At 48.3% G+C, this 17,975-nt stretch overlaps 4 protein-coding genes across 4 annotated transcripts; 1 reads left to right on the plus strand and 3 right to left on the minus strand.

Moving 5' to 3' along the window:
• Nucleotides 1–958: 958 nt before the first annotated feature.
• VTN00DRAFT_9289 (uncharacterized protein) lies at nt 959–1,462 on the minus strand (the record flags this gene model as incomplete). Its single annotated transcript, XM_069436232.1, has 1 exon — nt 959–1,462. One exon carries the CDS (start codon nt 1,460–1,462, stop codon nt 959–961), a length of 504 nt encoding a protein of 167 aa, XP_069284874.1.
• A 1,811-nt stretch (nt 1,463–3,273) lies between these two features.
• VTN00DRAFT_9290 (uncharacterized protein) lies at nt 3,274–8,294 on the minus strand (the record flags this gene model as incomplete). The annotated part of the gene is made up of 13 exons (XM_069436234.1): nt 3,274–3,875; nt 3,933–4,209; nt 4,270–4,500; nt 4,562–5,030; nt 5,173–5,649; nt 5,700–5,761; nt 5,812–6,598; nt 6,655–6,997; nt 7,047–7,136; nt 7,185–7,293; nt 7,352–7,516; nt 7,566–8,122; nt 8,192–8,294. The coding sequence occupies 13 exons, from the start codon at nt 8,292–8,294 to the stop codon at nt 3,274–3,276; spliced, it is 4,272 nt and encodes a 1,423-aa protein (XP_069284875.1).
• Nucleotides 8,295–10,045: 1,751 nt separating this feature from the next.
• Nucleotides 10,046–11,616, plus strand: VTN00DRAFT_9291 (uncharacterized protein; the record flags this gene model as incomplete). The annotated part of the gene is made up of 3 exons (XM_069436235.1): nt 10,046–10,226; nt 10,283–11,203; nt 11,267–11,616. The coding sequence occupies 3 exons, from the start codon at nt 10,046–10,048 to the stop codon at nt 11,614–11,616; spliced, it is 1,452 nt and encodes a 483-aa protein (XP_069284876.1).
• Nucleotides 11,617–15,537: 3,921 nt separating this feature from the next.
• On the minus strand, nt 15,538–15,907 carry VTN00DRAFT_9292 (uncharacterized protein; the record flags this gene model as incomplete). Its single annotated transcript, XM_069436236.1, has 2 exons — nt 15,538–15,732; nt 15,806–15,907. The coding sequence occupies 2 exons, from the start codon at nt 15,905–15,907 to the stop codon at nt 15,538–15,540; spliced, it is 297 nt and encodes a 98-aa protein (XP_069284877.1).
• Nucleotides 15,908–17,975: the final 2,068 nt, after the last annotated feature.

Raw genomic sequence — 17,975 nt, forward strand, 5'->3', positions numbered from 1 at the left:
TAGTCCACACGCAGAATGAGATAGGAAGAAAGTCGTCTCAAGCATGGCGATAGCTGTAGCTGGACTGGAGAGCCAAGTGGGATAGTTACCGGTTATGGTTATGGCCTGTGAAACGTGAAGCTCGGAACATACGGAGAGAGAGTGCATCGCAACCGACTCTGGAAACATAGGAAAGCTCATAGTGTCTTGTCTCCAACGAGATCTTTCTCGACCGAAGTTTTGACTTAAATTATTTGCTTTCTTTTACGGCTATGCCCCCTTTTCGATGACAATGTACATGTACCGTATGTAAATCAATCCGAGTCTGACAGCATATAGCTTCTCCAAGACATATACATGATTTATCTTTTTATCGTTAGAACAAATAACTCCCTTTATGCTAGCGTAGGACAGCATAAACTAGCAGCTAGCTTCAATGTGCTACAGCAGCTGCGGTCCAGATTAGATACTAGTGAGCTGCTAGCAGCTCGGGCACTACCGATGATGACCCCGGTCATTCCAAATACGGCATGCATTGCATATATTGATTATCGTTCGAGTGCAGACGACCTGTATATTTTGGTACATATAATTAAAGTGCACTGAAAATAGAATTGTGGAGACGAATGGACCGGCTGACTAGCATACTTATTCCAGGTGTTTTACCATTACCTATGTAGGCATTTTGTTTTTGTTTAAATGGGAAAGATACTGAACTGATCTACCAAGAAAGAAATCTTCATCACTATCGGCAATAGCAATAAATATTAACACGTGATGAGCGTAACTTTTTGTTTTCTCTTTCTAGTCTTTCATGTCCAAGATTGGTGTCCTGTGTCCATGAATCCATCACTAAGCAAACAAAACTGTATAAAAAGAGAAGAACCTCCATGAATAAATGAATGAATAAATACCAATAACTCCGTAATAAGTGTCCCAAACATTAATCCGACCAGTCCAGTTTCAAAAGAAAATGCCCTCAAAATCCACAGTTCGCTGGAGCGGCCTCCGCATATGTGGCCTGCACATGTCCCAGCTGCACCGCCTGCCCGCCGGTCAACTCATCCAACGCCTCCTGCGCGATGTTGAACCCAGTAGTGGCCTGATCGATAGCGGTGACGTAGATGGATTTGCCGTTGTAGGTTAGCTGGTAGCATTTGCCGCAGTTGGGGCTGTTCCAGCTGACGCTGAAGGCGGCGCCGACGCGGGGGAAGGAGGGGAGGGAGCCGGCGGTCTTGTAGCCCTTGGTGACGAGGCCATTGGGGCCGTCGGAGCAGGAGACCGTATTAAGGTCAAGGTCTGGGTTGTCGTATGCGGGGTCGTACTTGACGTCGACGGTGCCAGCGGCGGCGGCGTCCACCTTGGATGATGGAGATGGGGATGGAGAGAAAGAGGGGGAGGGAGAAGGAGAAGGAGATGCTGCTGGAACGGCCATGACCGCAAGGGGAGCGGCCAGGAAGGTGAGAGCGGCGGAGAACTTCATTTTTGCTTGTTGAGTGGTGCTTGGTTGGATGTTTTGTTGTGGTAGTAGTAGATTAAGATGCGAGTAGGCTGATATAGATCCGTCGACAAGGTAAGGAGGAGGAAAAGGCAAGTGAGATAGAATGATCAGAAAAGAGTAGACAGACCTTCTAGTTAATGTCTTTATTCTGCTGTATCTTGAGTGTGATGGCAAAGCAATCGGAGGGATCTGCCACCTCTATATATACCCTCGATTCGGAACATCTGATGTCAACAGCAACGGAAGAATGTGAGAAGCTGTCTCAGGCTCTCAGCCATCCCCGCCCCACAACACGTTCGCAAGAGATGTGAGCAAACAACACCACAAGGCAGTAAACAGCTCAACTCTCGCTGTCCTGCGAGCGGATGACATGGAGACGATGTGGTTAAAAATAGCACTATAACCCATATGCGATAGGGCACACCTATCACGGGTAAGACATGCAGATCGGTTGACTGCGAGGCTTGGTCTGGGGTAGGTCGGATCGGTCAGCCGAAACACGCAAAACAAAAGGATTGACTGTCATATCGGCGATCCACGCGTGCTGCTAGAAGATGCTGTGGAGTCCAGGTCGTCCAAGGTAGCAGTACAAAGTGGTAGTAGGGATGCAGCGAGGTATGCTGCAGCAGCTCTCCGCCCGATGCCTGTTCTGAGTCCGTGCCAGTGAGAACAGCAGCTCGGAGAGTCATGGTTCCAGATGCCGGACGCCTGAAAAGATTGTGATCTATTCTAAACGCAGCCAGTAGACAGAGGAGGGGAGCTCTTGGCTTTGCGACAGAAAAGCCTCCCCACTGGATCGATTTAGGGTTGTGTTTTGGCTGTGGCTGGAACCATCGCGTTTCTCCACACGCGACGATCATCCCGGGACTAAGGCATGCACTTGGCCAGATGTAATGCTTATACCCCGTGCATAAAATCAAAGACAAGAAAAAGGCGTCTGGATTGATTTTGGGACCAGACAGAAGGTTGTCATTCATCGTAACCTGTTTCTCTACATAGAATACTGCTGACGTATACACCTAGGATATGGTCAGCCCACGAAGGCAAACTGCCCGGCCCTTCGTCGAGACACATCACTCGATGATTGCATGTACAGTACCCACGTGCATTGACATCCGTAGATATCCTGGGAGGCCTGATCATTGGCATCAGCCTGTCGTGAGCAGGTGGCAGAGCAGCTGAATCTTTTGACCGCCAGATACTTACATCATGTACTGTGTCCATGCCATGACCTGAGCATCCAAGACACCCAATTCAAGCCGGTTGCATGATGCATTGGACCGCCACAGAATCGTACGTCAATTGTTTCTCGATAGTATGAGATCCTTATGCATAATTATCGGAAAAAGTCGATGCAGTTGATGCCGTCCTTTTCCGTTGACCTCTAGTTTCACTGTTTCAGAGCGGATCCCAATTGAATTTGGAATTGAAGTCTATGGCGATAACATTCAAATTTCAAACTATAGATAGTATTTTTTTTTCTTCCTCTAATTCCTAGCCACTAAGCAACCAATCAGCACTGCTGAGTGGAGAGTCTGGATTTTTTTTTCTTGCAGAGTCTAAGTCGACGGAACAAATCAACTCCGAACGTCTGATCTAGCATTCTGGTGTTCGACCCAATGACAATAACGAAAACAAAACTGTGTAAACAACTGTCAGGAGTCAGTGGCATTGCAAAGCAAATGCCCTCAGCCACGTCTGTCGCCGCGTTAGCATCGGCAATCTGCACCCGCCACACACTCTCTCTCCGGACTGGCCGTCCTGCTGCCCGTGTTTACGCCATGTCCATTTCATCAGGGATGAAATAATCCTCCGCCATTACCTTGGTGTCCACCGAGGATTCCATGGGCGATTCCATCTACAGCATCGAACGCTTTCCCTGCGGCATTGCCCACGATGGGGACGTCCTTGGCGTGGTCCACGACACCGTGAGTAACTCCATCTGCAACATTCAGCGCTGCGCCTGGGACATGGGCAGCGGTGTTCACCACGTTACCGGCCGTTGTGATGACTTGTTTAATTGGGTTGAAATGTCCATTATGATGTCCATTTTGACCGCCGTTCTGTGCTTGGCCACCGGCCTTTTGCTTTTGAGCGTCGGCATTGCCCGGTTCCTGATTTTGAGGCGGAACTTTCGCTTTGGCCTTTTCTTCGTTCTGATCATCCGCAGCTGGCGCGGGAGTAGCTGATCCATTTGCAGGGCCATTAGGATGACCGTTTGATTGCGCGCCATTCGCGTAGGTACCGTTAGCATGAGAGACTGCACCCTTCACACCCTCCTGGGCTTGCTTGATCAGAGCGTTGGACAATGCGTTCAAATCCTGGCCTGCGGTGACGGGAATAGCTGGTGGCTGGAAAACACCCTTGCCATAGCCCTCGAAGTGAAGCTTCCACGCTGTTGAGAAGCGTAAGCATGCGTCGGATAAAGCGATTAAGAAGATGAACAACTTACTTGTGGGGTCGATTGTCAAGTAGGACCAGCTGTCGTTGAGGTAGAGTTTCTCATTGCCCATGGTGATGCTCTTCAGCTCACCCATGTGGCCTGGAGCCGGTCGGGCATTCTTCAGCTCAGCGACGATCCTGAGCATGGAGATGATGTACGTCAGAGCAATCTCTCTGCCCAGGCACGCGTGAGGACCGTAACCAAAGTGGATGTAAGCGCTCGGCGGACGGTCGAGCTTGAAGGTCCCGGGATCGGGAACAACCTCCGGATCCCTGCATGCGTTTGCCTACGAATGGTCAGCGAAGGGTCCTAATAGATCTCTCTCAGTTGACTTTATGGTACGCACAATTAGGGTAATAACAGGGTGACCCGGCTCGAAAGTCTGGCCATCAATGGTCGTCTTGCCCACACAAATACGGAGGTCAGCTTGGCTGCTTGTCAGGCGCTGAGCCTCCAGAACGTATTGCCGCAAGGTCTTGTCCGCTGATTCGATATTCGAGCTGAGGGCGAGGTTCTGGACCTGCTCCCAAAGGTGGACGTTCTCCTTTCGGAAGAAGAAGCTGAGTACGTCGGCAAACTAGACAAGGACAGCGAGTCAGCCAAGTGACTATGTCAGATCCAGGTCAATAGACACGTACCACACTGATACTTGCGCCAACTCCGCCGAGAGCGGTTGCCCAGCAGATCTCTGCGGTCTCTTCAGGGCTCTTGCCAGCGGCTATCAACTCCCTCACGACGTTGTATCCATACCAACGCAGGGAGCCAGTGGTAGAGCTATTGGATCCTCCCTTGAACAAGCCCCCAACCACTGGAACCTTGGAGGCTAGACCCTTAATGCCTGAGGTAATACCTTTGGCAGCTGTCTCTCTAGGAGTAGCTTTAATGAGCTTCAATGTGGTCTCCGTAAGGGCTTCGGCCCCTTCTCGAGCCGCCATTCTCCGTTTCCAAGCAAGTGCAGGGTCGTTGTTACTGAAACCCCATACACGGACGTCCATAAGGTATTTGTACAGTGTTGCGGTATTGAGGCTTCCGTTTGGATTCTCTGGTGTCTTCAGGTCCATGGAGAAAAGATCGGCCAGGAGTCTTGTATTCAAGGGAATCGCGACGCTGGATAGATGTGTCAGCGGTAAATTCCAATTAAAACAAGCCAGCAAGCGATATGGATGAGATTCAAAGGGACACAATCATTCCAGGATTCAGATGCACAGTACAAGGTCAAGACGCGGATACTGTAGGAGCAAGTACTCACTCTCGGATGATATCAACCTGGTGGAGGTCTTTCTTCAAGCTCAGAGTCTCGGTCTTCAGAAGCTCCCTACCAACCGACATCGCAGTTTCAGACAGCAGCTGTTTGAACTCGGTGGGGCTGAAAAGAATATCCCCGACGAGATTTCTCTGAGCTGTGTTGGATGGCTTGTCACCGCACAGCATGTAGCTGGAATAATCCTTGCCAGGGATCATGTCGTTCAGATAAATAGCCCACGGAACATGGAAATTCGCCTGGTCGTTCAAAACCTTTGTAATAGTCGAATACTTCGGCACTATTATAGGCTTGGGTGGAGGCGAAGGGTCTTTCAGAGTATATTGGTCGATTGTACCCAACTCCCGCGCAATCTGCTCGTTCATCTTCCGAGTGTACATCGGCTGCATGACGTGAAGAGAGTTGTAAGGGAACCAGCCCGGTAGAGTACGCTGGATGAGTTTGTAGAACATAGAACCGCCAAGACTAAAAACATGTTAGTGATTGCAATCCCTATGGACTCCCGCACAACTCACATTCTGTAATCCTCCTGGACTTCTTCCATACCCCAGTTTGTGAGGTTGGAGGCCGTGTAGTCCTAACTCTGCGTTAGCTGGCGCTTTTAATCACAGTAGGATTGGTACTTACAAGAGTATAGAACCTGTCAGATCGCACAAGGGTGACGGCATCACTGAGGACTGCTCTTCCAACGGTGTAAGGTGCGCTTACACCGAATCCTGGATCCATACGGGGTTTGATATCTTCAAGGAACAGTCCTGGATACATCTCAACCATGTCTGGGTGATCGTACATTTTGCGCAGAAGGTCGGCGATCTCAGGATCCGGGTTGATATCCTCGAACGTCTCGTGGCGTTGTAACTTGAAGAACTCGCGCATCTCGTTCAGGGAAGCGAGCTGCCACTTCCGTGCCGTGAGGATTCCGGTGACTTCGATAATTTTGAGTGCCTTGGGAACCATTCTCGCCCCGAAAATACCAGCCGGATCTTCCATGCTCTCCTTCAGAATTTTCACCAGGTCTGCGTCGTTGAATCTTCCAGTTTCATCCCGCTTTAGGCCACCAAACTCCCGCTTGCCGGGATCTTCTGGAATGCTCTGCTCATAACGGAAAAGACCCTGAATGAACTCTTGAGGCGTGAGCTGATCGAGGGGCTTGTCGAGGTCGGGGAATAGGCTTTGGAAAAACTCATTCATCCACTTCTCATCGCGGCGCGAAATGACAGCGTGGAAACGGTAGAGAAGGTTGAACTCCGCAGACACCTGGTTACCGATGCCTCTTGGGACACCTTCAGGGTCAAAATGCCTGTTCACCACGACACGGGGGTCGAGCGTCCAGTCGCTTTTCGAGTGGTGCACATTCGTGATGCCCCGAATGTAGTCGTGCAAGGAGATGTTTATGTACATACCGCCAACAACGCTACACAAAACTATTAGTGGGAGCCAAAAATTAGTAAACTGGATCCAGATGCTTACAGTCGAGCGGTCTGGAACAAATCCTCGTCCTGCTTTGCCAAGGCCTTTTGCCTCTCCTCCTCTGTCCTCGTGGGAGGCAGAGAAAACCTTCCCCCCTCATTGATCTTGAGTAGAACATCCGCAACGTAGTTGTGGAAGCGGCTGTACATCACCAGAATGACATTGACACCGGGAGGCTGTCCGAGTAGCCGCTTCTCGTGGAATGTGTCAGGTTTCAACTTGCCGCCCTGCATAGTTCGAATTTTCAGTTGATCCTCACGGCTGGATCCGTACAGTGGAGCAAGGTCGAGGTAGGAAGATGTATCGGAGATGGTGTTATCGAATCGATTCGTCCGGAAGATATCTAGTATTGTCAGCAACGCCGTCACTCGCAGAAAGCTATAATATCTTACCGTGAATAATGATAGTCGCATGGTAAAACAGCATTGAAGAGATTCCAGCTGGATTTTCCTTGAAAGAATCATCGGTACGGGCCATAAGCACTAGACTTGATTAGCACCATTGAACTCCAGCTGCGACGCAGAACTTACAGTCAAAAAGCAGACCCGGGTCTGGCGGAACACCATGCAAGTGCTTCTTTCTAGCAACTGTTCTAGCATAAGGGCTCCCGGCCTTGCCAAGGTCAGGTTGAAGAGGATTCTGGACAGCATCTGTTAGCCGTCCAAACGAGGTGAATATTTGAAGACAATATACGAACGTTGTAGCTGCCATCCGGTGTTCTATACTGGTATTTGTTACCCAAGTAGCTTAGGGGTGGGTGCTGGAGGCTTTGCCATAACGTATCAATCATAAGACCAGTCAGCTTCTCCCGGGCCTTCGAGTTCCGTGGCAGAGATGCAGCAATGGCAATCATCTTCTCCATCTGTGGCATTGTCAGTTGCGTTCCTTCCATGAGAGCGTGGAGAACTCACAAGCATCTCCCGATCGTCGGCGGGTTTTCCCTTGGTCTTCGCGGCCTGGAGCAGTGTCTGAATGTCTTTGACACCCCCCTTCAGCCCAACAGCCTTGAGGTCATCAACCAAGCTTGGGGCCAAGGCCTTTGGGTCTCCATAAGGCTCCCCAGCCTGATATTTCTCGTCATCTTCTTCTTCAGCCAACCTTCTCTTGTGAAAGATATTCCACTTGAAGGGGTTGAGCTTCGACAGCACGCCACCCCCAGTGCCTTTGATGCTGGCTAACGCTGATTGGGTACCCTTTGGAATCAAGGCCTTTGACACTCCAGGAACTGACAAGAATTTGTTCAAGAATGGAATCTTGTTGAGACCAGGAATCTTGGAGATGAACCAAGAAATGATCTGTTTGACAAAGGTCGACAGTACGTGGGAATCCTTTTTGACGAACTTCAAATACAGGAAATAGAGCAGAAAACTTAGGATAGTTGCGATAGCACCGGTAAATCCGAACTTGCCAAGAACGTTTTGGAACCATTGTGGAGCCTTATCCGAGGAACCGGACAGAAAAGAGGTGACTTCCGAAAATACAGTTCTCGTTAGATTTGGATGGACTTGGAGAAGGTGCTCAACGTTCATGAACTTACCTCCTGATGGAGCCGGTTTTGAGGAGCCACCCCAACTTAAAGGGTTCCAAGATGGCGGCGGCGGCGGGGGTGGGCTGCCGCTGAACAGACTGAACAGGCCCATAGTCGCGAGACGATCCGGCAACGAGCTTCAGTATAAGTTGCTAGCGTCAATTTCCAGGATATTCCTAAAGGAAACAATGATCTAGAGTAGAGACACAGCTGGGAGGCTTGGGAACTGAAGGGGGGGACAGGTCCTTTAAATAAATCTTCTACTGAAGAGGAATTGTGTCGCTCTATCGGACCTTCTCCCTATCAAAAGCCTCCTTGCTTGGAGCTGAAGAACCTGCATTGCCGTATCACCTTGCCCCCATATCTAGAGAGCGGGATTATGCGTGCGTAATTACAATCCGGTGCGTTTGACTGGATTACTTGTGGCAATTCTACTGCAGTAGGGGCTGAAAAGGCTCACTGGTGCGCTCCACGGACGGGGATTTAGTAATCTTGGTTAGTTCTGGTGTTTTGATACTGCCTTTGAGAATCACTGCTAGCCATCCTCATTGCCTTCTATAAGTTATGCCAAATTGGCCAGCTTCTTAAAAGAATAATTTTTTATAGATTGAATGTTTCTGTATATGAACTAATAAGAGTCTTTTTTCTTCTGGGATAAAAAATGTCTATTAAGTAGTTTTATGGGCTGCTTAAGGACTTGCCGCCTACAAAAAGAACTTGGATAGTGGGTAAGATTCGAAACCAGCATCGAAATACCAGCATTGGCCAGAGTTCACCTGTGGGGCATACCAGTGGATAATATTTCCAGCCCCTACCACAGTATGCTCAGTAGCTGAGGCAGAGGCTACTGAATGGACGGCATAAGCTTCATCCATATTCAGGCGGAGGTACTGCGGTAGGCCCGAAAGATTCCTTCGTGCGCTCCACAGACAGGGATGTCTGGTGGGCCTGGTGTCGTGTGCTTTTTGCATTTCACTGCCAGTATTTTCACCGCCTGGATCCTCTTAACAGGCAGAAAGCTCTTAAGCAACCCTCAACACTGCCAAATAGCCCCTCTGATCCTTGTAAAAGGGATTTTTATTAGTTTATATATGACCTTATTAGTAATATAGAAGAGATATTTCTCAAGCTGATCAATGAAGCATATTAGATTCAGCAATCTAGAAGCCAGTAAGGATAAGGGGTAGCAATTCCAACGGCAAAAACCCAGCATTGACCAAAATAGCTAAAATCCCCGTCCGTGAGGTACATCAGGATAGGTAAGTGTGCATCGTGCGTATCACTTGCAGGAGTTCCCAGAGTCTCAGCCCAGCCACAAACATGAGATCGAGGTGAGGGATTTTGCCTCGGGTTAGTAGAATGTAAAGATCATCAGCCGTGTCGGTAGCTGTGTGTTTGTAATATCTACTATCTGGATGTCATAGTATGAGACTCGAGCGGAGTAAGGAGACGCAAAAATTAGTCGCTCGGCGTATCCGACATCGAAACATGATTCGCAACAAGAGGTCCATTGAAACTCTATAGTTTAGTCGATGAGGGTCTTCCATACCGAAATATGTCTCGGATGCAAGATCGCAGATCTACACAGTAGTTGCCCGTGTCTCAGACCATTCTTGGGACGCCCTAGACCCGCAGCCTGCATAACCATGTCAACAAGAGACATAATGCATCATGTTCAAGGTTGGAGCAAAATGCAGCTAGAATTTCGGATCACACTGTGAGCCTTACGGACCCACCCCTTGCAGAGAGTAGAAAAGTTATACTTATCCGGAGCATGCTGGCAGACATTGTCTCTTTTCTTAAGTCCAATCCACCTTTCTGCTCCCTATACGCATATTGTTACTTTTCAAGCTACACGGAATCATGCCACACGCGATCGCTGACGAGACTGCTTCTGCCGCTGGGCCAGAAGGCCCACGCCGGTTAGTCCTCTGCTTCGATGGCACTGGCAACAAATTCCACGGAACAGAAGAGGACACAAATATCGTCAAAATTTATGAAATGCTCGAGAAAAATACTCCCGGCCAATATCATTATTATCAGCGTATGTCCGTGAAGAAGTGATATCAGACAAGGACATTAGCACTAATAATCTCACAGCGGGCATTGGCACCTATGTCAAAGGCCAATCTTCGAGCTCACTCAGAATCAATTTCTGGCCAAAGATCAAATCCGCAGTTCTCACCACCGTTGACCAGGCAATTGGAACGTCGTTTCGGGAGCATGTTCTCGCTGGTTACCGCTTCATCATGCGCTACTACGCTCCCGGTGACCACATCTACATCTTCGGTTTCTCCCGTGGTGCTTATACAGCACGCTTCCTCGCAGAGATGCTTCACGGAATCGGCCTTCTATCGAAAGGCAATGAGGAAATGATTCATTTTGCTTGGGAGACGTTCGGCAACTATCAAGACTCCCGCGCTAATGACCCTCAGACGGAAAAGGACCGACAGCTGGAATTGCATATGCAGAAATTCAAGAAGACGTTCTGCCGGCCGAACGTGGAAGTGCACTTCCTCGGGCTCTTTGACTGCGTCAACAGCGTCGGATCGTTTGAGATTCCCTTTTTTCGCACGTCATGGCGGTACATAGCTGCTCCTGCTGCCCGATACATCAGACATGCAGTGTCAATCCATGAAAGGCGACTTAAGTTCAAGCCGGCCTTGTTCCATTTTGGCAAGGACGCACCGCCTGTCGACTTTAAAGAGGTGTGGTTTGCAGGAAACCACAGCGATGTCGGAGGTGGCTATCGACTTGAAAGAGGTCAGAAGCATCTGCTGTCCGACACACCTTTGAACTGGATGATCCAGGAGGTACTCAATCTCGAGGGCTCGGAGAGCAAGTTGTCTTTTGCGACAACGAACGTGGCCGAGGTCGCGAGGGCAGAAAACGCTTTCCCCGGAAAGGAAACGCCTGGCACGAACGGATGGTTGGTCCGTAGGCGCGCCAACCAGCCTCACGATACGCTAAAATTCGGGCACGGTTCGTCCTTCTTGATGGTTATCTTCTGGTGGATTATCGGTACGTGGTAGCTCAAGCCCATCCCACGATTCTGGATTATCGTTAACAGAAAGTCAACTACAGAGATTCTGCCAATTTTCACCCGATTGGAGCTCGAATATGGCAAATGGGTGCCGCGCCGCTTGCCACCGAACCTTGGTGCTCCGCGGGATATCCCACGGAGGGCCGAGTTCCATCCCAGCGTCAACGAGATGGTAAAGGCTGGTATTATCGACAAGTCATCAATTCCCGAGAAGGGTGGAGACAATCCCATCCTCCCTAGCGCTTCCAGCGTTGTAAATACTTGGGGAAGGGTGAGAAAGAATCTCGCCAACCAGGCGTCGACGATTTCCAACGGCACTTCTGGTGAGGCCAATAGCAGTGCCCACGAGACCGAGAAGAACGGGGTCCACCACGCAAAGACGTGGGGCTGACTGCGTTGTGATCACATCTCCGCCAGTGGAGAGTCATGCAGATGATGTGGAGCTGAAGAATTCGTCCGTCAGATTGTCCAGAATAGAGTGGTACCGTCGAGGAATATGAGAATGAAAAATATGCAGTAGTACTTGATATCTAGTCGCAATAAACAGTTTTGTTTGCAGGCTCATGTCGTCGAAGAGAGTGCCAATTCTGTACAGGAGTGTCTATAATGGCCGGGGACGCAGGACAGGAAAGTAGGGATTAACGCGGCCGGTCAGCGGGAGGAGCCGAGCCCGCTGTGGGGGCGGGGGCTTTCCGGCTGTCCGTGGCGAGCTGAGGTTTGCAGGAGATCGTCATCTATCGATCTGAGATCCTTGTGGTCCGCGACCCTGGTGGAAACACCTAATTATTATGAGACCCCAGGAACATCCTGCATGTGTCTAGTTGGACATCCACGACTCTGCTTAAACTCAGAGATCCATTGACATTACAGACTACCGTGGTACTATTGCACATTATGGCACTACGAGGTAGGTGCAGCTGTAATTGTTAGTGCTGTACTGGATCTAGCACCATCTACGACCTAGAAAATCCTTGGGCCCCGTGTAATCTGTCCTTGGCGTCATCCTAGGTCTACGTCATAGCTGGGGACTGTTAAGCACCTAGATATGCTGTGTACAGATATCAGCATGAGGATGACTTCAATTGACTGGTCAGTACTGTATAAGTCAATTCCAAGACTGGCATTCTTCTACGCTGCGGATACAGGAGTCCCATACTCTGGTTAAGGTTGTCTATTTCTGCAAGGCTGCATAGACATTGCTGTTGCTCAGCGCACCACCTCGATGAGTATGCAGACGGGCCATTTATACATGTTTCTATTGCACAGGCACTGCGTGACCCGTCACGGCTGAACGAGGCTGGAGCATGCCAATGTCATGCATGCAGCAGGGGAACTATTGAGAGATGAATGACAGCCACCTACCTAACAGATACCCAGATCCTCCACTTTCTTGGCAGTCCTGCATGGGCCTGACGCCTTTACATGGCGATATCTACGGCGATCTAACTTTCCTTCCTGGGTTGAGCTAACCGTATTCACGCTTGTTTTGGCAATTCCGTGATCTATTTGGATCCCCAGCCCTACTGTGTAAATCCCTGTCCGTGGGACACACCAGGGAATCCCACGGGACAAGTATTTGCAATAGTGGGGATTTGTGAATATTCTTCAGGGGCCTTCTTTATCACCAACATTACCTTGCTTCATATACACAGTACGCACACAGTACTGATTCCATCCTTGGATTTGAATAGCGGTGTGGAGATAAGTGGCTCAGATGGCTGAGCTTTGTGGGACTTCAAATGCGCCTGGATGATGTTTGGCAAAAAAACGAAAACGAACTGAATGCGTATTTCGGCGTGCAATAGGCAAGAGTGACTCATGCTAGGGCTAGGTCTGGCCATGTAAGGCAATGCACTCTTTGTACAGTACCTGACGTAAACATCCAGGCTATCCTCCCACTCCTCGCTCCGTGGCCCAATAGGTAGAGGGCAACTCAGCTCTTAAAATTTAGAAATAGTTAGCCTTTCACTGATACTCTTTGGCTAGAATTCGTTATGATATCATGGAAAAGCCACGATTTAGGGCGAAGTATGTACCTCTTGCCTTTTTTTGATGACAGCGTGGTCAGTAGATTTGATCTACAGCGATACTAGTTATTGGATAGCAGCTTTAGTAATATTCCTGCAAGGGTAAAATGCAATTAAGGTTTGGGCACCAGCTGAGGGGGGTTCCTTAGGCGAACAACCGCCTTTTTCAATGTGATCTTTCATCTACGGATTGTCAGCATCAATTCGAAGCATCACGCTTCGGCCCGCAGGAAAAAAATATTACGGCTTCGAACGTCAGTACCAAAATGCACACCGATTTGTAATATCTGCATCCAGCCACGACTACATAAATATGTACTGTACTCCTCATATCGGCAGAGCTCCAGAATGGCCAACGGCGCCATCTCTGCACAGGGATAGGTCACATTTCCTGCCAAAGTAGTCGATCAGGATACCTATTTGATTTCGTGGACCTGGAAGGGTCTTGGGTCGCAGCAGGGGCTCTCGTATCGCGGACAAGACTCATTATCCGCTTGGTCCAGTTCAGAGCTCAATCCTCTGCGTCTCCTGAGACCGTCAGATGCAGCAGATGCAACGCACCTGGATAGTGGTATTAGATACGTTTGAGGCCACTGACTTGCTATCCATACCTATGCGTTGGTGAAGGGTGTATGTTCTCTTCGTCAATCCATCCGCGCTGGCTGTCTAAGATTACCTACTCCAGATAGGTAGGTACTTTACTAGTAAACAATGCTCTATGGTGGAATGTCTGCATCCGCGCTTACTTGGATTTATCGTTAAAAGATATAAATGTGCTAATGAACTTTCACTCGAGTTTTTCTTCAAGGTCCCGAAGTTCCGCCTGGTCGGATCCACCGTGCGGGTAACTGGGTCTTACCCGTGCCGAAGGTTCCACTCTTGGAACCTTCCCAGTTTGGAACTCAAGTCGGCCGGGCCTAGCAGCAGGTTCGACAAAGATCACGGACCATTTCCATCGAACACGTCTTTCTGCCAGTCTTCTCGTCGGTACCACCCTTGCGAGCTTGTTTCTCTAGAAAGATTTTGGAACAGTGCAATGTCTTATTACTACCAAGTGACATCTTCAATCTTGTTTTCAGATCAATAGCTGGTGTCAAGTCCCTGTCTGGGTCTTGTTTGGTGGTATATGATATGGTAACGGATGTATGATGACTATATTCTCTAAGAGTAAGTTAAGTGTAGAACTATTCAAGATGGGTTCAGGTCACGTGTATACGCACGTGACAGCTGGTGCTCAGTAGATACCAGCGTGAAACTCTCCATGGAAGTCACTGGAAATGATATCAGGATCAGTGGAACAATTTGTTTAGTTTACTGTTTCAGAGTTATCTCTACACGTTCTATCCGCACGAGAAGTTCACCTATGCTATTTCTCGTTTATGGCTCATCCTGATAATACTAGAAAGACAATTTGTAGTCATTTTGTATTTCCAGATTCAGTAACATTTTCAGAATTACGGAGACTTACTTTGCTAGAGGCGAATTCAGACGTGGAAGAGTACTAGCTCAGACGTACGATGCAGCTCTTCAAGGGGATGCTACCCTGGAGACCAGCGAAAATCGACATTACCTGGATTTCGAAGATTATACGGTACTAGAATAGTCCGCGCGATCCACGGTGGAGACAGTACAGAGGTCTCTTTGAGTCCAAACTTCGATGTACTCAACCAAAGATACCACTTTCATTGAGCAACATTCGTTCAGGTTCTCTACTTCACCCAATGATCTAGCGGCCGACCGCACCGTGGTCATGGACCAGGGCTTCCGCCAAAATAAATACGCTGAAGGGCTTTTTTATGTACAGAAATCATCACGCAAGCTTGTGGACCGTTCACTTTGTTACGATAACTCTTTCAACGAGAGGCGGGAATTCTACATGAGGATACTTGTGGTTATTCCTCTCCCTGTCCGTCTCTAACCTAGGGTGTGTTCTCGCTGCTAAATAGAATTAGCAGCCGCACTAAAGAGCTGCTTGTTGCTATCCGGTATGGGGTTAAATTATTTCAATATATGTTATCGAGCTGATCGTTACTCATCTACAGTGTTACACAACTAGCTTGATTCTCTCGAGGCACTTTGCACCGTTGCACGGTTTCTCGATTATCGACAATATATATATATATGAGTCTATTCTCCCGTTTACATTGCATTGACCTACGTCCTGCGGCCAGCAAAACTGACACGGCCGGTCCTAAAGAACGGACTAACAGGAGACATTAAATACACTGGAATCCCCTGAACTGTGCTGTAGCCTATTCAAAACAGACGTCCACCCTTTTTTGCGATTAAAAAACACGAAGGTTTCGAGTTCGGGATCGGGTGCGACTGCGTGACCTGCTGCTGCAATTGGAAACCACCTGACGGCCTGCGTTTGTCGCCGCTGGACGTCTGTTCGATTTTCGGCTCCGTCGAGAACTACGTCTCTTGCCATTCTTGGGGCCAGCGGTCTTGGTGGAGTCGCGCATATAGGCGATATCTCTCTATACATACGTTAAATCCGATATTAGATGCTGATGGATGTCAACGGGAGTTGATGAACAAGGGGAAACGCACCAAGGAGTTATCATCGCCGTAAGTGTTGCCCTCCTCTGAGACGCCCGGACGGGGTGCGTTGAGCGTCTCGCTGGAATTTGCTCTGGCGGTTTCTCTGACCATTTTGTGGGTTGTGTTTGTGCGGATATACACTTGTGGAGGGGAAGTGTATAGATGTGGTGATTTTTTCAAAACCAAATGACTTCAGATTCCGCTTGCCTCCTCCGAATCGGATCTCCTCATGCTCTTATGCCAGATTCTGCCAGCATGCCGTCATTATGATGACTTTGCCGCATCCTCTTGTGGAAAGGGAAGCCATGGGTCGCGACGGATATCCCGCCGGAAACGTGGCCGCTGATATACTTTGGCCACTTACTACTTATTTCAACGCCTGTTGACTGAAGCATGAAGGACCCAACTATGCTCTAGGTTTAGAAATACACCACCTCGCAATCTCGAGCGATAAGCTGATACCAATATATTGCGTTTTTACTTTTGGATATATGAGTGCAATTTCACAGTTCATTCTGCTGAATTATATGACCGTCCTGATGACTCTGGCCTATGGCGAGGTCTATTCTCCAGGACCCCGAGAACTGTATTTTGCTAGAAACTGCTTGAACCTGGCAAGTCGGACCCATGAAAATGAAGCACTCCACAATCCATTCTCCGCTGTGGAGGCGTAATGGCTTGCACTGCGGTGTTCATGCTAGGCAATCTCCACACGTAGTGACCTCCGAGCGAGTTTGACTTTCAAGTTTATTACTGCGATCACAGTAGTACCCAAGGGCTGTCAGTTTTTTTTTTTAAAAGAATGCATCTAGATTAAAGGACCAGTTATAACAGTAATGCAGATAGAAGGCTGCTTCTGCTGAGTTTTCCACGACAAGATACACGCGTGTGCAGTAGCACATTTCGAGGACAGGCAGCATGTAAACTGAAGAGCTTAGAGCGAGGATCCCTTTCTTTTTAAACCCCGACGTTGATTTCGAACATGTACATAAAACACGGTACTAAAGCAAATTCGAAGGAGATTAAGACAACTATGTCATGGGAGGCAAAATCCATAATCCATATTCTTATCTGCAGTGGCAAATAGCGGCAATTGCACCTGCGGTGGCCACAAAATAAAGATAAACCTCGATTTACGAATCATCTCAACCCAACCAGCTACATACGTAACTCGCATTTCACCATACTGTAGCTCATGGCTAAAAATACACAAAAAACCAGGTACATTTTAACTCTCACCTTCAGATCCCTCATCTTATTACCCATTTTCAAATATTGAATTAGTACATACGACCACAGGGTGTGGAGAATAGGGCTTCCCGTCCGCTCAGCCATACTCAAGCCACACGCCGGCAGGTTAGTAGTTGGGTGGGTGACCACCAGTGAATCCCTGCTGTTGTATGTTTTTGTCTTTTTTTTTTCTTATTTATTTACTCCCTTCTCTTTTATAGATATTTTTGATACTTTATTGCGTATTTTTCGCCTTTATGGTTTCTTTTCTTTTCTTTCTTTCTTTCTTTTTTTTTGCGCCATTTGCGGAGAGGTAAACCTTTGTGCGTAGAGAATTTCGAGTGTGCACTTGTTTAAATACCTATCTTCGTGTTGAGTTGCGCAAATGACCCAGCATGAGGACACGGTGCAGAAGAAACCAGGATGACTAATATAGTATACCCGTCAGCTGATAGTGTGCGCCCGAAAAAAAAAAACGGGAGGCTTCGAAGTTAATTCCGCTTTTGTACAATACATATGTACATACTTCCGTCGAAACAAAAGGGAGCGGGCGTGGTAGCATTAGAGGGGGCAACGGTTATATATTAAAAAGACGTAAAGTATAGTAATGACTTTCTGCAGTTTATCCCAGTCATCATTGCTCTTTTGGCATGAAAAGAGTCGAGGACGAATCTGATTCTAGCCTGCATCAACGCCGTTTAATAAACGATTATGATTTTTAATCTACAGAAAAAAAGCATGGTGTAGAGAAAGCTTTGTGGCGCCAAGAGTTGATTTAGATGATGACAAAATCTATACAAGAACTTGATGCCTTTCATATTATTCAGAAGGATGTAGAGCACTGCTCCTTCTTGAAAGAGAGCAAACATGGCGCGCATGGAACGCAGGACATCGGAAGCAGCAACAAGCACCTTTGGATGGATGGATATCGGATGGATATCACTGACGA

Source organism: Thermoascus crustaceus, assembly GCF_041956765.1.
Source record: "Thermoascus crustaceus strain CBS 181.67 unplaced genomic scaffold VTN00scaffold_7, whole genome shotgun sequence".
Taxonomy (NCBI): Eukaryota; Fungi; Ascomycota; class Eurotiomycetes; order Eurotiales; family Thermoascaceae; genus Thermoascus; species Thermoascus crustaceus.